The following is a 24,454-nucleotide window of genomic DNA, read 5'->3' as shown; positions in this document are numbered from 1 at the left end:
GACGTTTTGATAACCATGTAAATCTCTCTCAGACAAGGTGACTTTAATCAATATATTCGGCTCCATTGACTCTCAGATTCGAAAATGCTTATTAGCATCAAAGTAGACACCATACAAGACTACAAATCCCTGCAAGCTCCTGCAAGTCATCTTTAGCTGACACGTTTGCTAATAGCTATTGTGTAAATTTAAAACTTGCACAAGAAATTATGCCAATTTATTTATTACTAAATTTAGCTAACATTAGATAGTTAATCCAGAGATTCTTACCTTTGCCTCGATTCAGCAGTCTCGTCTAGATCATCATGGCATTTGTAGTAATTTATGATAGCCACATTAGCAGCTAATAATTATTTCATTACTGGGGGGGGATAAATATAGTAAAATATATTGATTTAAGTCACCTTGTCCTAGAGAGATTTACATGGTTATCAAAACATCACACCAGGGTTAGCCTATTTTTATTTTATTTAACTAGGCAAGTCAGTTAAGAAGAAATTCTTATTTTCAATGACGGCCTAGGAACTGTGGGTTAACTGCCTGTTCAGGGGCAGAACGACAGATTTGAACCTTGTCAGCTCAGGGATTTGAACTTGCAACCTTCCAATTACTAGTCCAACGCTCTAACCACTAGGCTACCCTACCGCCTCTATGTGAAACAGCCCTTATTTTAAGTGTTTCTACAATCCCCTATAGGGAAATGAATGTTAGAAAAATGATTGGAACCATTTACTTGTTGATGTAGATTTCAGATCTACATTACATTTACAGTACGGTGAATCAAGAAAAATAATGGACTGGATCTTGTTGTTGTGGTGCATGATTGTACAGTCCAGTCAAGAAATTTCATACATTTCAGTTCAGTAATCTGTTAATCCTTTTTGATAGAAGAAACAGATAACAGGTTATATACATATTGTAATCAAGTATAATATATCTCCCTCACCTTTCCTTCTGGCAGTCCCTCACCTCTGTAATCAATAGAGACTGATCATGAAGATAAATTATCAAGCAATTTAACGACACACTGTCACTGTTATGAAGCATCAGGCACATATGGCTGGCCAAGAGATGTGCCCTGAGGACAATCTATAAAGAAATTAAATGTGCGTATATTCATATCACCATCAAATGGTTGCCCATTCATATTACCCATTTATGATGAAACTATGAAACCATGCTCTTTTCATTGCTCTTGCACAATACACTATATATACAAAAGTATGTGGACACCCCTTCAAAGTAGTGAATCCGGCTATTCCAGCCATGCAATCTCCATAAAAAGTGGAAGTGGAGTGGAAGCCTGTTCTCTGGAGTGAATGGATGAATCCGGGTTTGTCGCTACCTGCTCGAATGCATAGTGCCAACTGTAATGTTTGGTGGAGGTGGAATAATGGTCTGGGGCTGTTTTTCATGGTTCGGGCTAGGCACATTAGTTCCAGTGAATGGAAATCTTAACGCTACAGCATACAATGACATTCTAGAGGATTTTGTGCTTCCAACTTTGTGGCAACAGTTTGGGGAGGGCCCTTTCCTGTTTCAGCATGACAATTCCCCCATGCACAAAGTGAGTTCCATACAGAAAAGTTTGTTGAGTTCGTGGTGTAAGAACTTGACTGGCCTGCACAGAACTCTGACCTGAACCACAACGAACACCTTTGGGATGAATTGGAATGTCGACTGCAAGCCAGGCCTAATTGCCCAACTTCAGTGCCTGACCTCACTAATGTTCTTGTGGCTGAATGGAAGCAAGTCCCCGCAGCAATGTTCCAACATCTAGTGGAAAGCCATCCCAGAAGAGTGGAGGCTGTCATAGCAGCAAAGGGGGGACCAACTCCATATTAATGCCCATGATTTTGGAATGAGATGTTTGATGAGCAGGTGTCCACATACTTTTGGTCATGTAGTGTAGCTATTTCATCAGCCAGCCATTCAATGCCTGCACTCATAATTCATTCCTGCCTGCACTCATAATAAATACAAATTCTTATTTACAGATTTATTTTCATACAGTTTGAAATACAGTATGTTTTGTAACAGGTAGTCATTATAGGTTAAGCTCCCTGTCCTTGTAGCAGGAAGTCAAGTATATCACGTATTTCACATATCTCTGTTAGTTATATCACTAGCAATCACTAGAAAGCTTTTCCTGAAGAGATTGCATTTTAAAATGTTACACAATGCATAATTACAAGATTGTGATTGTGATTTGCGTCTATTGTATAAAACCATTGTCAAAGCAGTTAAAGGTGTAGAATAGATGGATAAATACAAATAGGATGCTCTGAAGTAAATTATAATAATAGGACATTGGAAATTGTTCATGTAAAAGTGGGGCACACCAACAGTTACACATTGTCTTTGTTTTCTCACTACTGCCCGAGTGAGTACACACATTTCTTTTTGTGAGAACTGGAAGCATACCTGTGAGGGGAGTCTAACTGGTAATAGTTACTGTTGTAGGCGTTTACCAGTATGTATTCCAAGCATGTGATTTTATTTGACCATAGGGAAAAGAGCTAGTGTATAAATATCGAAATGCAGAATTATTTGAATTGAGCTTCAACTCTTACAAATTCCATCCCTCTGCTGGTGCTGTGCCAGCTCAACTTTTCTAGGTGATACATTATGTCACAAAACACACTTTGTCACAATACCAATAAGTTACTCACCCCACTTATATATTTAGCCTAACCCCCAATATTTTCTCGTCACATGGCATGATATGTTGTTAACAATGATTTTCAGTCTGTTTTATTAAAAGCAACCCCCATCTTTTCTCTCCTCTCTCTCTCTCTCTCTCTCTCTCTCTCTCTCTCTCTCTCTCTCTCTCTCTCTCTCTCTCTCTCTCTCTCTCTCTCTCTCTCTCTCTCTCTCTCGTCCGTGCTTTTATTTTCTTCCTTGAACGTGAGCCCAACCCCTCCCACTATGCATATACATGATGCGTGTGCTTTACCATGGACAGGTATATCTGTAAATCACATCAAACAGCAAGGTAGAGGGAAGCAAGACGGTAATGGACAATACGCCAAGACAACGGAGCTGTTAGACAAACAGACAGACAGTCAAACAGAAAGACAGACAGACAGAAGACAACTGGTGGCTATATGAGGACAAACTTTGACAGACAAAGGATGCTTCCATTACTGGTTATAGCTTTGCTGGGGTTCCCCATGGCAACAGGTTTCTATGCACTTCTATATTCTATTCAAATGATCTGAACATTTTACATATAAAAGTAACTGGGTAAAGTGAAGAATATCAGTGTATTTTTGTCTTAGGTTTGCAGGAATGATATTGAAGAACATTTGCAAGTAGAGTCAAGTTGTATTCTTGTAGTGATTATTGTCATAAAGTAACATCTTAGGGACCTTGTCAATTAAAACCAGGCTTTCAGGGGTGAGACAAGAATTGTATACTTCATGTTTGGATTCTGGCTGTGCAAGAAGAATGTTGTTTTTGCCTCACCTCAGAAATGTGCTCACTAGTTCTGACTCGGCCCTTCAATGTTTTTAAGGGGTAATTCTGACTACGTGGGTTCACCTTGATTCTTCTGTATGGCAACATCATAGGGGGCAATGAACTCTCTTGTTTCTACTGTATGGCAACATCATAGGGGGCAATGAACTCTCTTGTTTCTACTGTATGGCAACATCATAGGGGAGGATTCCTGTTGAATGTGTTCTGTTAAATACTGTTTCTCTTTTCTAAGAAGATAACACTCAATTTTTGAAAAACTACAGTGTTAAACTCATATTCGTGAATGCATTGTGTCAGTATTTGTAACATAGAGAGAGAAGAAATAGATACTTTATTCATCTCTAAAGCAGGGGTCCCCAATTACATTCAGCCGTGTGCCGATTTTTCCTTGAGCGGATGGTAGAGGGGAAAAAACATAGTTATAAATCATTTGTACACTGCAAATTGACCGCTAGAATCCAAAACGGATATAGTATTGGACAAAAACAGAATAATTTCAAACTTTGATGACATTGGGATACGATCACGTCTTTCTATTTAAGTGTGGGAATACTTATTTTAATCACTTTGAGCAGATTTTATGGTGATTTTCCAGTCTTTTATGTCCAACAACAAAAATTATTAAAACATTTTGCTCAGAAAACTTGGGAGACCAAATAAAGTCGCCCTCGGGCCAAATTCACTCCCACAGGTGACTTTATTTGGTCCCCCAAGTTTTCTGAGCAAAATGTTGAATAATTTTTGAGAGTTCATTCATAATTGTTGAACCCTTCTCAATAGTATGTGACCTGTAAAATCTCCTCTATTATTCCCAGCCTCTTCAATGCCTTGCACCCACACCTCTCTCTCCGAGACCCTTCCGTCCTCAGGTGAGTGTTCACTAACAATCAGTCATTAGTGATATACAATGGCTTGACTGCTGAGGATGTAAAGTAAATCTTAACAGATCTAAGAGCCATTTGGTCTGGTCTTGTAGCCGGCCTGATCTATCTGGGTTCATTCAGTTCTATGTCTGGCCACCTAGAATATAGAGATCTGTCTGGGTTCATTCAGTTCTATGTGTGGACGTCTAGAATATAGAGATCTGTCTGGGTTCATTCAGCTCTATATCTGGACACCTAGAATATAGAGATCTGTCTGGGTTCATTCAGTTCTATGTGTGGACGTCTAGAATATAGAGATCTGTCTGGGTTCATTCAGCTCTATATCTGGCCACCTAGAATACAGAGATAAATCTTCAGTCTCTTTAGTCCTTTTTGAGTTGAGTTGGCTGTTCTGAATGATCAACCAATGCGGTTTTTAGCGATCTCCTAATTTCACTCCATTCTCTCCAGCTCACAGTGTCAGACCCTCAGATGTGGCTATGATCTCGGCCATTGGACTGCCCCACACACAAAGGTAAGCAACACATCAATTTCTCTAACCTTGATAGATAAGGGGACACTACCAGGGCCCCCAAGTTGTGCAGTGGTCTAAGGCACTGCATCTCAGTGCAAGAAGCGTCACTACAGTCCCTGGTTCGAATCCAGGTTATATCACATCCGGCTGTGATTTGGAGTGCCTTAGCGTGGCGTACAATTGGCCCAGTGTCGGCCGGGGTAGGCTGTCATTGTAAATAAGAATTTGTTCTTAACTGTCTTGCCTAGTTAAATAAAGGTTAAATAAAAAATAAAACCAGGTGTCACTAGGGATGATTAAATGTGTACAGAGAAAGGTTTTCCAGACTTCTGTTTTTCTTTCTCCCTGAAGCAGTGAGCTGTCCAGAGTGTTATTGAGACTTCATGGTAAGCCTGCTATTCTTGGGGGGTTTGAGGGGCTCCTTGATGTATCAAATCAGTTATCTGAACCAGAAGACAACAAACGCAGGCTATTAACACAGACAGACAGGCAGACAGACGCACACAAGTACACACACAAAAATAGCTGACAAATTCTAAAGCATCCTACCACGTTGTCCATTTCCTGTGACCTTAAGTACTAAAATTACAGTCTCAGTCAAATAAAATCTCAATAAAACACACTTTGATTGGTTGATAAGATTGTTTGATAAGAGATATGATTAGTTGATAAGACATGTTGGTCTGCTGACAGATCCTCCTCCTTCCCATGCCAAATTTCCTCCCTTTGCAATCTGACCCTCATCAGGTGTATAGCTAATCCTACAGCTGAAGTCAGAAGTTTACATACACCTTTAGCCAAATACATTTAAACTCAGTTTTTCACAATACCTGACATTTAATCCTAGTAAAAATTCCCTGTCTAAGGTCAGTTAGGATCACCACTTTATTTTAAGAATCTAAAATGTCAGAATAATCAAAGCAAATCAAATTTTATTTGTCACATATTTGTGTATTTGTCACATACTGTAGATGTTAATGCAAGTGTAGCGAAATGCTTGTGCTTCTAGTTCCGACAATGCAGTAATAACCAACGAGTAATCTAACCTAACAATTCCACAACTACTACCTTATACACACAAGTGTAAAGGGATAAAGAATATGTACATAAAGATATATGAATGAGTGATGGTACAGAACGGCATTGGTAAGATGCAGTAGATGGTATGGAGTACAGTATATACATATGAGATGAGTAATGTAGGGTATGTAAAAATAAAAGTGGCATAGTTTCAAGTGGCTAGTGATACAAGTATTACATAAAGATGGCAAGATGCAGTAGATGATATAGAGTACAGTATATACATATACATATGAGATGAGTAATGTAGGGTATGTAAACATTATATTAAGTGGCATTGTTTAAAGTGGCTAGTGATACATTTTTTACATCAATTTCCATCCATTCATGTTCCATCCACTGCCTGTTCACCCGAGCCACTGCCTGTTCACCCCGCTATCATCCAGAAGGCGAGGTCAGTACAGGTGCATCAAAGCATGGACCGAGAGACTGAAAAACAGCTTCTATCTCAAGGCCAGCAGACTGTTAAACAGCCACCACTAACATTGAGTGGCTACTGCCAACATACTGACTCAACTCCAGCTCACTTTAATCATGGAAACTCTACTTTGTCTCTATGCTGACGCTTAGCTTGTTTGATTGCCTTGAGGAGGGAATAGCTACACTGTTTGTATTCGGTCATGTTTCCGGTCACCTTGCCTTGGTTAAAAGCAGTGGTTTGCGCTTTCAGTTTCACGCAAATGCTGCCATCATTCCACGGTTTCTGGTTTGGGAATGTTTTAATAGTTGCTGTGGGTACGACATCGCCGATGCACTTCCTAATAAACCAACTCACCGAATCACCGTATTCGGCAATGTTGTTGTTGGACACAATGCGGAACATATCCTAATCCACGTGATCGAAGCAGTCTTGAAGCGTGGAATCAGATTGGTCGGACCAGCGTTGAACAGACCTGAGCGCGGGAGCTTCTTGTTTTAGTTTCTGTCTGTAGGCTGGAAGCAACAAAATGGAGTCGTGGTCAGCTTTTCGAAAGGAGGGTGGGAGAGGGCCTTATATGCGTCGCGGAAGTAGAGAGAATAGTAGAGTGAATGATAGTAGAGAGAATGATTTATTTCAGCTTTTCTTTCTTTCATCACATTCCCAGTGGGTCAGAAGTTTACATACACTCAATTAGTATTTGGTTGCATTGCCTTTAAATTGTTTAACTTGGGTCAAACGTTTCGAGTAGCCTTCCACAAGCTTCCCACAGCAAGTTGGGTGAATTTTGGCCCATTCCCCCTGACAGAGCTGGTGTAACTGAGTCAGGTTTGTAGGCCTCCTTCTTCACACATGCTTTTTCAGTTCTGCCCACAAATGTTCTATAGGATTAAGGTCAGGGCTTTGTGATGGCCACTCCAATACCTTGACTTTGTTGTTCTTAAGCCATTTTTCCACAACTTTGGAAGTATGCTTGAGGTCATTGTTCATTTTGAAGACCCATTGCGACCAAGCTTTAACTTCCTGACTGATGTCTTGAGATGTTGCTTCAATATATCCACATATTTTTCCATCCTCATGTTCCATCTATTTTGTGAAGTGCACCAGTCCCTCCTACAGAAAAGCACCCCCACAACATGATGTTGCCACCCGCTTGCTTAACGGCTTGCAAGCATCCCCCTTTTTCCTCCAAACATAAAGATGGTCATTATGGCCAAACAGTTTTATTTTTGTTTCATCAGACCAGAGGACATTTCTCCAAAAAGTATGATCTTTGTCCCCATGTACAGTTGCAAACCATAGTCTGGCTTTTTTTATGGCGGTTTTGAAGCAGTGGCTTCTTCCTTGGTGAGTGGCCTTTCAGATGATGTCGATATAGGACTAATTTTACTGTGGATATAGATGCTTTTGTACCTGTTTCCTCCAGCATCTTCACAAGGTCCTTTGCTGTTGTTCTGGGATTGATTTGCACTTCTAGGAGACAGAATGAGTTTCCTTCCTGAACGGTATGACGGCTGCGTGGTCCCATGGTGTTTATACTTGCGTACTACTGTTTGTACAGATGAACGTGGACCTTCAGGCATTTGGAAATTGCTCCCAAGGATGAACCAGACTTGTGGAGGTCTACAACTTTTTTTTCTGAGGTCTTGGAAGGTTTCCTTTGATTTTCCCATGATGTCAAGCAAAGAGGCACTGAGTTTGAAGGTAGGCCTAGAAATATATCCACAGGTACACCTCCAATTGACTTAAATTATGTCAATTAGCCTATCAGATGCTTCTAAAGCCATGACATCATTTTCTGGAATTTCCCAAGCTGTTTACACTCTAGGCAGTCTCTTCTGCTGATGTGTGTGGGTCTGGTAGTGGTACTCTCTCTATTCTACTATTTTCCTTTCGGCATGGTTAATACCTGCCTGGCGCCCGGACAAAATCTTTCTTTACCCCTCTCTAATAAATACCGCTACAAAGGCACAGTCAATTTAGTGTATGTAAACTTCTGACCCACTGTAATTGTGATACAGTGAATCATAAGTGAAATCATCTGTAAACAATTGTTGGAAAAATGACTTGTGTCATACACAAAGTAGATGTCCTAGCCAACTTGCCAAAAACTATAGTTTGTTAACAAGAAATTTGTGGAGTGGTTGAAAAACGAGTTTTAATGACTCCAACCTAAGTGTATGTAAACTTCTGACTTCAACTGTAAGTAGAACGTTTATTTAATTTCATCCACATAATCTATGACCAGACATAATTTAGGCTTTTTAACCATTTTTGAAGATATGATTGTGCTTGAAAAGGATAAAAGCATTGAAAAGAGGGTACATTTGGAGGGAAATTAAATCAGTTCAGTTACCTACTTGTGATAATGGGAGCGTCAGGCCTGCTCTTATAAAACTTGCTGTAACTATTGAACACTCTTCCTTGTCTAATAGGTTATTGTAGATTACTGCAGTATCAATTAGTATCATTGAGAGTAATTGGTTTTAGAAGAGGTTAATATAAGTTAACCTCCCACTACTGTGTGATATCGTTATTGGTCTGATATCAGGACCAACCCTGATACCACTAACAATAAGCCAAGATAGAATCACCAAATTGCAACTTTGCTGCCAACAATTTCCACAGAAAGCATTTCACACAGTAGAGATAAAGACTATTGTACCTCTCACACAATAGAAAAAGGACATTAATAAAGATGAATGCGATAGAGCATTATACTGTACTCTCAACTCACATGGTACTTACTGTATGTTAATACCAAGAAAGCCCTAGATGCCATACTTGTCTGATCAAACAGATTGCATGTGTATCCATTTATTTTATTGTATAAGGAACCAACTAACTCTACCTGTGTGTCAAAGTTAGTTGATAGTAAAAACCTGTTAGCCATTTCTAATAGTGCTTTTTTCACCCCATACTAAAGTGCTAAGTAATGTGCATATGACAATGTTGATTTCACTAATAATCAAGCAACTTCCTCCCCTCTCTCTGTCACTTCAGAGCTGCTGACCATGTTTAACCCTAAAATGACCAGGAGTCTTCCTGGTCAGACAAATCTGTATTCTGAATCCTCACAGCACAGGTAAACCACAGCTACACTCAGCTCCCTGTGAGAGCATGAAAGAAAGAAAGAAAAAAATGTATTTCAGACAATGTTTCATTAATTTGCAGAGCTCTTGTAGAGCAGGCAAAGGAACTGTCCCTCACCCTCAGGAGGAACCAGGTATTCTAGTATCTCTCCTTCTACATAACCCAACACATTGTCCTAACAGCCTCCCTGTACTGGTTTTCATCTCTGACTGTGTCTTGTACTTCTCTCTAATAGGCCATTGATCTAGACGCAGACTGGAAGCTGGTGATGCTATTCGTCCAGGTGGATGAGCTCTGTTTATGTCATGACCAGGTCATTAGCCAAACACTCACCTCACACGTCTGGATTTAATTGAAAGTCTGCATTTCATGACACTACAGTGTTATCAGCTGCATTCCTTTGAGTGAGTGTTGTGTGTTTGTGTCTATGCAGTTCAGCGAGACTGTCACAGCTGCTGTCCAGGAGGTGGATCTTGCTCTGCAGGTGCTGCAGTCACAGGTGCGTTTTGGACACTTGTGTGACACTCTTAGCGATGCTACAGCACATGAATTTAGGTGATCATTAAGATTGTTCATAATGTATTTGCAGTTGAAGCAGACCATTGTCAATGTTGCAGTGTGGGATGGAGAATATGTTCATCAGAACAGGTGATTCTCTCCACCAATAGCATATCTTCTTAATCAGTCAGTGCACTCATTCCCTGAGTTTATTATTTTTATTTTATTTGACTGATTGCAGTGCAATAATTATACTGATTATTGTACTGTTATGTTGAGGGTGCTAGCACACAAGCATTTCACTGCACCTTTTATACCTGCTGTGAACTGTGTACATAACGAATATAATTAGATGAGATTTTCTGGATTTTTAAACGATTCTGTGAATCTATAGTGACTAGCTGGTAGATGTTTGGTTTGATTGCTTATATGTCTATTGACAGGATGTGCCAATGTATGGAGGAAAGACATGAATGGGAGCTCAGACTGCTAAGGGCCATGCTCACTCAAGTCCTGCAGGTTCAATGTCTTGCATCATCAATGTCTTGCATCATCAATGTCTTGCATCGTCAATGTCTTGCATCGTCAATGTCTTACATCGTCAATGTCTTACATATGTTTTACATCACCAGTTTTACAACATCAATGTCTTACACCATCAATTTCTTATATCTATGTCTTACATCATCAATGTCTTACATTATTCATGTCTTAAATCATCAATGTCTTACATTATTAATGTCTTACATCATCAATGTCTTACATTATTAATGTCTTACATCATCAATGTCTATGTCTTACATTATCAATCTCTTACATCATCAATGTCTATGTCTTACATTATCAATCTCTTACATCATCAATGTCTTACATCACCAGTCTTACATCATCAATGTCTTACATCTATGTTTTACATCATCAATGTCTTACATCAATAACTTACATCAATGTGATCTCCCCTATCTCCCCAACATCTATGTCAGGGTCAAATTTGGCCCCACTGTGGTTTTATTCTCCCCCAAAAAAAAAAAAAAAAAAACCTAGCAGTTAATTTAATTTAGGAAATCTGTTCCCAAGTATCCCCACGCATAATAGAGAGACACGTGATCGTATACAAATGTAAGAAAGGTTTGAAATTATCATGTTTTTGTCAAATATTATATCTGTTTGTGATTCTTGCAATCAAATTGCAGTCTACAAATGATTTGTAACGATGTTCTGGCCCACCGACCATCCTCTTATAAAAAAAATCATCCCTCGGGTGAATCTAGTTGACGGTCCCTGACCTATGTCCTGTTTATACTGTTGTCCCCATATAAATAAGATAAGATAAGATTAGATTGTATTTTATTGTCTGATTTCAACCATCAAAAATGGTATCATAAAAACTCCTTACAGGACATACTGCAAAATAGAATAAACAACATATGAACAGAAGAGGTTGTAGTACAGGGCACTATACAAGTGAAAAATAAAGTTCCACACTAATCTCTCCTTGCTGTGGATTTAGTGGACCAACATTTCAGTTAAATAGGTGTATTGTAGATAGTTCATTTTTACCTAACTCTATTTCATGGTGGTCAGTAGGAGTCCCTTGACGGACACCTGGTGGAGAAGCAGTGGTACAGCAACAAAGATGACTTCACCGTCCTACTGCAGGATGTCCCCTTCATCACAGCAGACCCAGCCTCCTTTATTGTGAGTGACAAGCCATTGAAGCTTCCCCCAATGTTTTATACATTAATGTGACTCTCTCACTGTGTGATGCAGAGCTGAATTGTTATTAGTGTGTGTGTGTGTGTGTGTGTGTGTGTGTGTGTGTGTGTGTGTGTGTGTGTGTGTGTGTGTGTGTGTGTGTGTGTGTGTGTGTGTGTGTGTGTGTGTGTGTGTGTGTAACACACAAATGTTCATCTATGTACAGAGCGCTGCCCCCAGAGCGGGTGCATTACACACAGACAAACTAGCCGTACAGATGTGGGCCAACTTGGTGAGTCACACCATATACTACCCATGCTGCTAACACACTGTGGCATTGTCTTTGCTCTCAGTCCTAGTTGAGGCAAACAAAGGAGAATTGACTCTGTTTTTTTATTCTGTTTTTCAGCTGCAGCCCACCATAGGCCAGCAGAACATGGAGAACAATGATATGATCATCTCGGTGCCATGCCCCAGTGAGGTGAGAGAGTCCAACACATACCTGACCCGGGGTTGTTTTTCATTCAAATACTTTCAGCGTTTAACTGGGCCTGTCTGGACTGCCAGATGAGCGGGGTTTGCACTTGGGGATGATGCGTTGGTTCCATTGGACTAGACAAGCTCAATGAACTGCAGCTAAGGTATTTGAAAGAAAACAAATACTATTTGAACCCAGTCCTGAAATCTGTCACGTACAGTACATTTGTGGGATTAATAGAATAGAATGTACATACAGTATATGAGTGTAAACCTGAGTGTAATATGAATTTCCAGGTGAACAAAAAGGAGATCAGTCGTTTGTCAAGACGGGCCTTTTGTATCCAAATCAGATGTTCTATAAACACCAGCCTGACAGACAGTGACTTTGTCAGCTGCTACAGAATCATAAAGTGTTCATAGAATGCCATCGATACGACACTGAATAATCAGTGTGTCCTTGGTCCTTGTACCTCCAGTCTGGCGTCAACCACTATCATCAGATATGATAATAATCCATAACAAGTCTAGTGACCATCAACCTGCACCTTGAGTTTTACAAATAGAACACCGGCAAGTATGTGTATTACAGAAATTCCAAATATGCTAAACATTGTGTTGATCACTAAATTAAATATAAACTTTATTCATCTTAAATATTCCCATTACAGCGAGCTACTCTAGATGAACGTCTCAACACACAATATAGTATGATTAAGCAATAAGGCCGGGGGGTGTGGTATTTGGCCAATATACCACGGCTAAGGGCTGTTCTTAGGCGCAACACGGAGTGCCTGGAAACAGTCCTTAGCCGTGGTATATTGGCCATATACCACAAACCCCCGGGGTGCCTTATTGCTATTATAAACTGTTTACAAGCATAATTAGAGCAGTAAAAATGCATGTTTTGTCATACCCGTTTGATATACCATGGCTGTCAGCCAATCAGAATTCAGGGCTCGAACCACCCAGTCAATGATATGATTTAACCCTACTGATCCTCATCTTCCACCCTCTATACATTCATCTGTCCTCCTCTCTGTCTCTCTTTATCGCTCTCTGTCTCACTCTTTCTCTCTCCCCCCTCTCTCCAATAGGACCGGCCTTTCTTGAGAACAGAGCGGAACTCTCCCTCAGATCACACCAATGAGCTCTCTCCTCTTTTCGACCCTGTGAGTTATTGTTGTCAGGCCTGTTGATCACGGCTGATGTACTGTAGGGCCCTGCACATTGTGGTGTCTGTGTACACATTATACATGGTAATGACTCTGGATGTCCTCTGCGTGTCTTGTCATCAGATCATGGGCACTCATATGCCCTGCGAGGACCATAGCCCTTCCAACTCCACACCCACCTCAGGTAAGATGAATCCTCTCAATATACATTATACAGCTTTTAGAGTTATTTGTTGAAATGATCTTACTGAGTTATGGAACATTAAACTTTTCGAGAAAGGACAGGTAGGTGTTAACAGGTTTCTGATAGGGCTACCTGGATAAAGTTTGCCTTAAGCAATTCTCATCACCTGATCCATCTTCTATGCATTCACAGTTCACGCCCTTCGGCCTGGCGATATCAAAGTCGTAGCTGCAGTGGGAGACTCTCTGACAGTAAGTCACCTACTCCTTGTTTACCTTTTATCTGTAGTACATGATTGAGTTACTTTACAAACTGTGAGCTAATCTACATTACCCAGTTGTAGGGCTGTCACTTATCATAGGTGATTTCTATCTGTATTATTAAACTCATGCTATTGCTATCTCCATAACACTCTCTTTGACTGATCGGCAGGCGGGCAACGGTGTTGGATCGGGATCCAGTGTTAACAACTTACTGGATGTTACGACGCAGTACCGGGGTTTATCATGGAGGTGGGTCCTTATCACCCCTGTAATAAAACAATAGTTCAGAGTGGAGTGTCAATGTCAGTTCATCTTTCTGTGCTGTGTGTTACCTGGGAGAGGTGAACACTAATCTATATGGTTGGCATCCCTAACCAGTCTATATTCTGTCTTTGTGTTTCTCAGCGTCGGTGGAGACGAGAACCTCACCACTGTCACCACTCTTCCCAGTGAGTGTCCTTTTCTTTTAATGCTGTCATCTTGTTTTAGTTATCAGGCTGCTCATGTAGCCAAATTGTTGCCAAAATGTTACCAAAATGTAGCCAAAATATTGATCAAATGCTGGAATTCACATTTACACATGTACAATAAGTAAGTAAAATACCGTTCTCCTTATGTGTATCATTATCAAATCAAATCACATTTTATTTGTCACATGCACCGAATACAACAGGTGTAGATCTTATGGTGAAATGCTTACTTACAAGCCCTTAACCAAACATGCTTTAAGAAGTTCAGAAAAATAAATAAAAATACATGTTAAGTAATTAAAAATAAATAAAAGTGACAAATAATTAAATAGCAGCATTAAAATAACAAGTGAGGCTATATACAGAGGGAACCAGTACAGAGTCAATGTGCTGGGGCCCAGTTAGTTGAGGTAATTGTGTTAGTATGTACTGTACATGTAGGTAAAGTGACTATGCATAGATTATTAACAGAGAGTAGCAGCAGCGTAAAAGAGGGGTCTGGGTAGCCATTTGATTAGCTGTTCAGGAGTCTTATGGCTTGGGGGTAGAAGCTGTTAAGAAGCCTTTTGGACCTCGACTTGGTGTTCCGGTACCGCTTGCTGTGCGATAGCAGAGAGAACAGTCTACGACTAGGGTGGCTGGAGTCTTGGACAATTTTTATGGCCTTCCTCTGACACCCCCTGACATAGAGGTCCTGGATGGCAGGAAGCTTGGCCCCAGTGATGTACTGGGCCGTACGTACTACCCTCTGTAGTACCTTGCAGTCGAAAGGCTGAGCGGTTGCTATACCAGGCAGTGATGCAACCAGTCAGGATGCTCTCGATCGTGCAGCTGTTGGGGCGGTATGCAAATTGGAGTGGGTCTAGGGTTTCTGGGATAATGGTGTTGATGTGAGCCATGACCAGCCTTTCAAAGCACTTCATGGCTACAGAAGTGAGTGCTATGGGTCGGTAGTCATTTAGGCAGGTTACCTTAGTGTTCTTGGGCACAGGGACTATGTTGGTCTGATTGAAACATGTTGGTATTACAAACTCAGTCAGGGAGATGTTGAAAATGTCAGTGAAGACACTTGCCAGTTGGTCAGCGCATGCTCTGAGTACACGCCCTGGTAATCCGTGTGGTCCTGCGAATGTGAATGTTGACCTGTTGAAAGGTCTTACTTACATCGACTACGGAGAGCGTGATCATACAGTAGTCTGGAATGGCTGGTGCTCTCATGCATGTTTCAGTGTTACTTGCCTCAAAGCGTGCATAGGAGTTATTTAGCTTGTCTGGTAGGTTCATGTCACTGGGCAGCTCGTGGCTGTGCTTCCCTTTGTAGTCTGTAACAGTTTGCAAGCCCTGCCACATCGGGACGAGCGTCAGAGCCGGTGTAATACAATTTGATCTTAGTCCTGTATTGACACTTTGCCTGTTTGATGGTTCGTCGGAGGGCATAGCGGGATTTCTTATAAGCTTCCGGGTTAGAGTCCCGCTCCTTGAAAGCGGCAGCTCTACCCTTTATCTCAGTACGGATGTTGCCTGTAATCCATGGCTTCTGGTTTTAGTGGTTCAATGTGGGCTACCCAGATCAATGTATCCAGGTTGGACTGATGTGTCGTTTTCTTTTGTGTTGCTGCTCAGATATCCTGCGTGAGTTTAACCCCTCCCTGACCGGCTTCTCAGTGGGCAAAGGCAAAGAGCACACCCCTCAGGCCTTCCTTAACCAGGCTGTGGCCGGGGGAAAAGCCAAGTAAGTCTCATCACCCATCCATTTGATCATTTTCTATCCAGACATACCTGCCTCACTGACTGACTATATTTTACTGAATAGGTTTTACTGAAAATGTACTGAATAGGTTTTATATTGAATAGTTTTTTTTGTTTTTATTTGCTGAATGGTGATGTTGGATTGTCTGTGTTTGTTTTGAAGAGACATACCAGAACAAGTGCGAGCATTGGTGGCCAGGATGAAGAATGACTCGGTTAGAGACTATCCTGAATTATATTTGAATCTTGGTGGGAAAAGTACTCAATTGTCATACTTGAGTAAAAGTATACATACCTTAATAGAAATGTACTCAAGTAAAAGTGAAAGTCACCCAGTAAAATACTACTTGAGTAAAAGTCTAAAAGTATTTGGTTCTAAATATACTTCAAAAGTAAATGTAATTACTAAAATATACTTACGTATCGAAAGCAAAAGTAAAAGTATAAATACATTTTCTTGTTTTTTAATTTTACGGATAGCCAGGGGTACATTGTAACACTCAAACATTATTTACAAACAAAGCATTTGTGTTTCGTGAGTCTGCCAGATCAGAGGTAGTTGGGATGACCACGTGTTCTCTTGATAAGTGTGTGAATTGGACCATTTTCCTGTCCTCCTAAGCATTCAACATTCTAATGAGTAATTTTGGGTGTCAGGCAAAATGTATAGAGTAAAAAGTACATTATTTCCTTTAGGAATGTAGTGAAATAAAAGTTAAATAAATAAATAGTCAAGTAAAGTACAGATACCCCAAAAAACGACTTAAGTAGTACTTTAAAGTATTTGTACTTAACACCACTGTCTACCACACATAGATTGATATAATACACAAGTTTATATTATCTGAACATGTCCCCTTACACAGCTTGTTAATTTCCAAGAAGACTGGAAAGTGATCACTTTGTTCATTGGAGGCAATGACATGTGTGACTACTGCTACAGCTCTGTGAGTACCAATACGATGTGTATACGTTACAATACAATGCGACGCCATTCTGTATCGTGACCTTCTCTAACAACTCTGTCTGCAGTGATACTGTACTGGATGTGCATGTTCCATTGCTCTGACTGTCACTACCTGTTATTGCCCCACAGCTGGTTTATTCCACTGAGAACTATGTGCGACACATTCGTGAGTCTCTGGATTACCTTCATAAACAGGTAGGAGCTGAAGGCGTGTCACAGTGTTTTCTCTGAATCTGTCCCTTTTCCACCTTCTTGCATTTACAGATCAGATCAGATAGCACAAGCTTTCCTCTGTTTTCAATTACTTTTTTCAACTTGAAAAAACGTTCTCTCTCTCTCTCTCTCGGTCTCTCTCTCTCTCTCTCTCTTTCTCTTTCTCTCGGTCGCTCTCCTTCTCCCCCTTAAAGGTCCCTAGAGCCCTGGTCAATCTGGTTGAGCCACTCTACATCCCCGTCCTGAGACAAATGCACACAGACTTAAATGCAGATCTCAAGTGCCCTACCTGGCTTGTCAAGTAAGTGTCCGTCCCTGCAGGTGTAGAATCTAACTAGAGCATTTGCTGGAAGGAGTTTTCACCATTGTAAAATCCATGATGGGGAATGTGCAAGTGCACACTTTGAATCTAGATGCAGCCTATCTATAATCCTCCTCATCAAGCCACCACTTTCATATGTTTGCCATATGCAGGGAAATGTGCCAATGTGCCAACACCTGATCTCTGAAATGAAGATCAATAACACCTGATCTCTGAAATGAAGATCAATAACACCTGATCTCTGAAATGAAGATCAATAACACCTGATCTTGTGTCTCTCCTTCAGTATTCTGTGTCCCTGTGTCATCTCGCCAAAGGAGGGTTCTGAAGCACTTCGTCAACTAAATGGTCTGAACAGAGATTATCAGGTATGGCAAAGACTAATTCTGCAGTGCATGTGGGACCACAATATTATACTTGACTCTATGGTAAATACTGTAGTGCGTGATGATGAATTACCAATAACAAAAACAAACTAACCTCTTTCAGCGAGGACTGCACGAGCTTGTGGAGTCAGGACGGTACGACACTCATAACAACTTCACGGTGGTCCTGCAGCCTTTCCTACGAGACATCATCGTTCCCCAGACAGAGGTTAGGCACACTGCATTGTCACTCCTCTTGACTGTGAATCAACAACAGGTTAACTGATCAATCTGTGTGATTCCAATGCCCTTTCATGGCATTACTCACACACACTCAAACTGTCCCCTCTGTCTCACCCACAGAATGGACGTCCAGACCGTACTTACTTCAGTCCTGACTGCTTCCATCTCAGTCAGAAGACCCATACTCTGATAGCCCGCGCTCTCTGGAATAACATGGTGAGACTCAATAACACTATCACAATATATCCATCTATAAATTATATAGAGCCTGACATGTCATCAATACATGTGACATGTCATATATGTACAGTATGTATGTATGTATGTATGTATGTATGTATGTATGTATGTATGTATGTATGTATGTATGTATGTATGTATGTATGTATGTATGTATGTATGTATGTATGTATGTATGTATGTATGTATGTATGTATGTATGTATGTATGTATGTATGTATGTATGTATGTATGTATGTGTGTGTGTGTGTGTGTGTGTGTGTGTGTGTGTGTGTGTGTGTTCATATATACTACCATTCAAAAGTTTGGGGTCACTTGGAAATGTCCTTGTCTAGAAGACCAGCATCCCGATGTCGCCTCTTCACTGTTGATGTTGAGACTTGTGTTTTGCGGGTACTATTTAATGAAGCTGTCAGTTGAGGACTTGTGAGGTGTCTGTTTCTCAAACTAGACACTCTAATGTACTTGTGCACTTGCTCAGTTGTGCACCGGGGCCTCCCACTCCTCTTTCTATTCTGGTTAAAGACAATTTGCGCTGTTCTGTGAAGGAAGTAGTACACAGCGTTGTACGAGATCTTCAGTTTCTTGGCAATTTCTCGAATGGAAAAGCCTTCATTTCTCAGAACAAGAATAGACTGACGAGTTTCAGGGAGAAAGTTATTTGTTTCTGGCCATTTTGAGCCACACATGCTGATGCTCAGAATACTCAACTAGTCTAAAGAAGGCCAATTGTATTTATTCTTTAAACAGAACAACAGTTTTCAGTTGTGCTAACATAATTGCAAAAGAGTTTTCTAATGATCAATTAGCCTTTTAAAATGATCAACTTGGATTAACTAACACAATGTGCTATTGGAACACAGGAGTGATGGTTGCTGATAATGGGCCTCTGTACTCCTATGTTGATATTCCATGAGAAATCCGCCATTTCCAGCTACAATAGTTATTTACAACATTAACAATGTCTACACTGTATTTCTGATCAATTTGATGTTATTTTAATGGACAAAAAATGTGCTTTTCTTTCAAAAACAAGGACATTTCTAAGTGATCCCAAACTTTTGAACGGTAGTGTGTGTGTATATATATATATATATATATATATATATACTGAAACTTTTGAATGGTAGTGTGTGTATATATATATATATTATATATACTGAAACTTTTGAACGGTAGTGTGTGTATATATATATATATATATATATATATATATATATATATATATATTATATATACTGTGTATATATACTGTATAAATGGCTCTGACTGTTACTACCCAAAGCAGCATACTGTGTTTTGTCATTGAGGGACACAAATGACATATTCAGTTGATCCAGGATATCACAGCATCACCCCAGTTCTTTTGAATTTACTGAGATGTTAGTAAATCATTCTTCTTGCTCTTGTGTTCCCTTAGCTGGAGCCTCTGGGCAAAAAGACTGTCAAACTGTACTTTGACGATGGTATCCCTGTGAAATGCCCCTCTAAGGTACAGTCTTATGGCTCCACATGTTTACAATTGTAGCAACTACAGAAGTACTGTGTTGTCTACACATCACTTCATGCCATTAACTGACTATATTTCGGTCACTCTTTTACAGAGAAGAGTGTGATAAGAACATAAGCCAGTTAATGAATATAAAGTGTTGATAGTACTATATGTTTAGCTTATGCAAATGTATCTCTGTCTTCCCCCAAGACCTCACCATTCGTGCGGACCTATGTCAACAGCAATTACACCTATGAGGAACCCGCCCCAACACCTCCACCAATCACGGTAGGCCACCCACCCAGGTTCAAATCTTTGCGACATCTAGTAAAACATGTGTTGATAAGGTGGACCAGGCTAATACTTTCAAGAGATAATGGATAATGACAGCTGTTATTAAATAACTGTGTTCATCATTAATTTCGGTATGGTGGCATTGATCTGTGTTCATCATTAATTTCGGTATGGTGGCATTGATCTGTGTTCATCATTAATTTAGGTATGGTGGCATTGATCTGTGTTCATCATTAATTTCGGTATGGTGGCATTGATCTGTGTTCATCATTAATTTAGGTATGGTGGCATTGATCTGTGTTCATCATTAATTTCGGTATGGTGGCATTGATGTGTGTTCATCATTAATTTAGGTATGGTGGCATTGATCTGTGTTCATCATTAATTTAGGTATGGTGGCATTGATCTGTGTTCATCATTAATTTAGGTATGGTGGCATTGATCTGTGTTCATCATTAATTTAGGTATGGTGGCATTGATCTGTGTTCATCATTAATTTAGGTATGGTGGCATTGATCTGTGTTCATCATTAATTTAGGTATGGTGGCATTGATCTGTGTTCATCATTAATTTAGGTATGGTGGCATTGATCTGTGTTCATCATTAATTTAGGTATGGTGGCATTGATCTGTGTTCATCATTAATTTAGGTATGGTGGCATTGATCTGTGTTCATCATTAATTTAGGTATGGTGGCATTGATGAAGGAAATGTGTTAAAATACTGTCTCACTTTGATCTGTCTGTCTGTCTGTCTCTCCCAGAGCTGGGGAAGTGACTTCTCTTGTGTGGTCTTGGCTCCATCCACCTCTGTGCCTACATCAGGTGAGAGTGAGTGTGTTAAGAGATGCCAAGGTTTCATAAGAGGAAGTGCATAGCTAAGGGAAGGCCAATGACCTGGTTGCATACATTTGTCCAACCCCCTTACCAGACCAATCAGATCAAATTGTATTGGTCACGTACACGTGTTTAGCAGATGTTATTGCGGGTTTAGTGAAATGCTTGTGTTTCTAGCTCCGACAGTGCAGTAATACAGTTGAAGTTGGAAGTTTACATACACTTAGGTTGGAGTCATTAAAACTCATTTTTCAACCACTCCACAAATTTCTTGTTAACAAACTATAGTTTTGGCAAGTCGGTTAGGACATCTACTTTGTGCACGACACAAGTAATTTTGCCAATAACTGTTTACAGACAGATTATTTCACTTATAATTCACTGTATCACAATTCCAGTGGGTCAGAAGTTTACATACTCTTAAGTTGACTGTGCCTTTAAACAACTTGGAAAATTCCAGAAAATTATGTCATGGCTTTAGAAGCTTCTGATGTATTTCAAGGCCTACCTGCCTCTTGGCTTGACATCATGGGAAAATCAAAAGAAATCAGCCAAGACCTCAGAAAAAAAAATTGTAGACCTCCACAAGTCTGGTTCATCCTTGGGAGCAATTTCCAAACGCCTGAAGGTACCACGTTCATCTGTACAAACAATAGTACGCAAGTATAAACACCATGGGACCACGCAGCCATCATACCGCTCAGGAAGGAGACTCGTTCTGTCTCCTAGAGATGAATGTACTTTGGTGCGAAAAGTGCCAATCAATCCCAGAACAACAGCAAAGGACCTTGTGAAGATGCTGGAGGAAACCGGTACAAAAGTATCTATATCCATAGTAAAACGAGTCCTATGTTGACATAACCTGAAAGGCCACTCAGCAAGGAAGAAGCCACTGCTCCAAAACCGGCATAAAAAAGCAAGACTATGGTTTGCAACTGCACATGGGGACAAAGATCGTACTTTTTGTAGAAATGTTCTCTGGTCTGATGAAACAAAAATAGAACTGGCCATAATGACCATCATTTTGTTTGAAGGAAAAAGGGGGAAGCTTGCAAGCTGAAGAACACCATCCCAACCGTGAAGCACCGGGGTGGCAGCATCATGTTGTGGGGGTGCTTTGCTGCAGGAGGGATTGGTGCACAAAATAGATGGCATCATGAGGAAGGGAAATTATGTGGATATATTGAAGTAACATCTCAAGACATCAGTCAGGAAGTTAAAGCTTGGTCGCAAATGATTCTTCCAAATGGACAATGACCCCAAGCATACTTCCAAAGTTGTGGCAAAATGGTTTAAGGACAACAAAGTCAAGGCATTGGAGTGGCCATCACAAAGCCCTGACCTCAATCCTCTAGAAAATGTGTGGGCAGAACTGAAAAAGTGTGTGTGAGCAAGGAGGCCTACAAACCAGACTCAGTTACACCAGCTTTGTCAGGAGGAATGGGCCAAAATTCACCCAACTTATTGTGGGAAGCTTGTGGAAGGCTACCCGAAACGTTTGACCCAAGTTAAATAATTTAAAGGCAATGCTACCAAATACATATTGAGTGTATGTAAACTTCTGATCCACTGGGAATGTGATGATAAATATAAAAGCTGAAATAAATCATTCTCTCCACTATTATTCTGACATTTCACATTCTTAAAATAAAGTGGTGATCCTAACTGACCTAAGACAGGGAATTTTTACTTGGATTAAATGTCAGGAATTGTGGAAGAACTGAGTTTAAATGTATTTGGCTAAGGTGTATGTAAACTTCCGACTTCAACTGTATGTAACAAGTAATATCTAACAATTTCACAACATATACCTAATACACACAAAGTAAAGGAATGTTATTAAGAATATATAAATATATGGACGAGCAATGTCATAGCGGCACATACTAAGATACATTAGAATAGTATAGAATACAGTATATACACATGAGATGAGTAGTGCAAGATATGTAAACATTATTACAGTGACTAGTGTTCTAGTCCGTCATCTTGAAGTGCTTTGAGAGACTAGTCAAGGACCATATCACCTCCACCCTACCTGACACCCTAGACCCACTCCAATTTGCTTACCGCCCAAATAGGTCCACAGACGATGCAATCTCAACCACACTGCACACTGGCCTAACCCATCTGGACAAGAGGAATACCTATGTGAGAATGCTGTTCATCGACTACAGCTCGGCATTCAACACCATAGTACCCTCCAAGCTCGTCATCAAGCTCGAGACCCTGGGTCTCGACCCCGCCCTGTGCAACTGGGTACTGGACTTCCTGACGGGCCGCCCCCAGGTGGTGAGGGTAGGCAACAACATCTCCACCCCGCTGATCCTCAACACTGGGGCCCCACAAGGGTGCGTTCTGAGCCCTCTCCTGTACTCCCTGTTCACCCACGACTGCATGGCCACGCACGCCTCCAACTCAATCATCAAGTTTGAGGACGACACAACAGTGGTAGGCTTGATTACCAACAACGACGAGACGGCCTACAGGGAGGAGGTGAGGGCCCTCGGAGTGTGGTGTCAGGAAAATAACCTCACACTCAACGTCAACAAAACTAAGGAGATGATGGTGGACTTCAGGAAACAGCAGAGGGAACACCCCCCTATCCACATCGATGGAACAGTAGTGGAGAGGGTAGTAAGTTTTAAGTTCCTCGGCATACACATCACAGACAAACTGAATTGGTCCACTCACACAGACAGCATCGTGAAGAAGGCGCAGCAGCGCCTCTTCAACCTCAGGAGGCTGAAGAAATTCGGCTTGTCACCAAAAGCACTCACAAACTTCTACAGATGCACAATCGAGAGCATCCTGTTGGGCTGTATCACCGCCTGGTACGGCAACTGCTCCGCCCACAACCGTAAGGCTCTCCAGAGGGTAGTGAGGTCTGCACAACGCATCACCGGGGGCAAACTACCTGCCCTCCAGGACACCTACACCACCCGATGCTACAGGAAGGCCATAAAGATCATCAAGGACAACAACCACCCGAGCCACTGCCTGTTCACCCCGCTATCATCCAGAAGGCGAGGTCAGTACAGGTGCATCAAAGCTGGGACCGAGAGACTGAAAAACAGCTTCTATCTCAAGGCCATCAGACTGTTAAACAGCCACCACTAACATTGAGTGGCTGCTGCCAACACACTGACTCAACTCCAGCCACTTTAATAATGGGAATTGATGGGAAATTATGTAAAATATATCACTAGCCACTTTAAACAATGCTATCTAATATAATGTTTACATACCCTACATTATTCATCTCATATGTGTACGTATATACTGTACTCTATATCATCTACTGCATCCTTATGTAATACATGTATCACTAGCCACTTTAACTATGCCACTTTGTTTACATACTCATCTCATATGTATATACTGTACTCGATACCATCTACTGTATCTTGCCTAAGCTGCTCTGTACCATCACTCATTCATATATCTTAATGTACATATTCTTTATCCCCTTACACTGTGTATAAGACAGTAGGTTTTTTTTG

General features: G+C 40.7%; 1 protein-coding gene across 2 annotated transcripts in view; it reads left to right on the top strand.

Annotated features, from left to right (window-relative positions):
- The first annotated feature begins 2,961 nt into the window (after positions 1-2,961).
- LOC112217892 (phospholipase B1, membrane-associated-like) overlaps positions 2,962-24,454 on the top strand; it is a 37,468-nt gene continuing 15,975 nt past the window's right edge. Inside the window, exons 1-29 of one of the 2 annotated variants that reach the window (XM_042300960.1) lie at positions 2,962-3,183; positions 4,296-4,349; positions 4,815-4,878; positions 5,233-5,264; positions 9,380-9,461; positions 9,551-9,602; positions 9,705-9,782; positions 9,903-9,968; positions 10,059-10,117; positions 10,411-10,486; positions 11,555-11,665; positions 11,889-11,954; positions 12,072-12,143; positions 13,237-13,311; positions 13,438-13,498; positions 13,691-13,749; positions 13,931-14,010; positions 14,167-14,210; positions 15,855-15,963; positions 16,144-16,195; positions 16,847-16,927; positions 17,077-17,142; positions 17,355-17,461; positions 17,769-17,850; positions 17,972-18,076; positions 18,211-18,306; positions 19,751-19,822; positions 20,033-20,110; positions 20,879-20,939. In XM_042300960.1, the coding sequence (XP_042156894.1) occupies positions 3,108-3,183; positions 4,296-4,349; positions 4,815-4,878; positions 5,233-5,264; positions 9,380-9,461; positions 9,551-9,602; positions 9,705-9,782; positions 9,903-9,968; positions 10,059-10,117; positions 10,411-10,486; positions 11,555-11,665; positions 11,889-11,954; positions 12,072-12,143; positions 13,237-13,311; positions 13,438-13,498; positions 13,691-13,749; positions 13,931-14,010; positions 14,167-14,210; positions 15,855-15,963; positions 16,144-16,195; positions 16,847-16,927; positions 17,077-17,142; positions 17,355-17,461; positions 17,769-17,850; positions 17,972-18,076; positions 18,211-18,306; positions 19,751-19,822; positions 20,033-20,110; positions 20,879-20,939 (2,116 nt within the window). In that variant the 5' untranslated portion in view covers positions 2,962-3,107. Of the gene's footprint in view, positions 3,184-4,295; positions 4,350-4,814; positions 4,879-5,229; positions 5,265-9,379; positions 9,462-9,550; positions 9,603-9,704; positions 9,783-9,902; positions 9,969-10,058; positions 10,118-10,410; positions 10,487-11,554; positions 11,666-11,888; positions 11,955-12,071; positions 12,144-13,236; positions 13,312-13,437; positions 13,499-13,690; positions 13,750-13,930; positions 14,011-14,166; positions 14,211-15,854; positions 15,964-16,143; positions 16,196-16,846; positions 16,928-17,076; positions 17,143-17,354; positions 17,462-17,768; positions 17,851-17,971; positions 18,077-18,210; positions 18,307-19,750; positions 19,823-20,032; positions 20,111-20,878; positions 20,940-24,454 lie in introns of both variants that reach the window. The other variant, XM_042300959.1, reaches the window with a different exon arrangement.

The sequence above is a fragment of the Oncorhynchus tshawytscha genome, linkage group LG18 (genome assembly GCF_018296145.1).
Source record: "Oncorhynchus tshawytscha isolate Ot180627B linkage group LG18, Otsh_v2.0, whole genome shotgun sequence".
In the NCBI taxonomy this organism is placed as follows: Eukaryota; Metazoa; Chordata; class Actinopteri; order Salmoniformes; family Salmonidae; genus Oncorhynchus; species Oncorhynchus tshawytscha.
The sequence above is the reverse complement of the archived record's forward strand: the minus strand, read 5'-3'. Positions and strand labels throughout refer to the sequence as shown.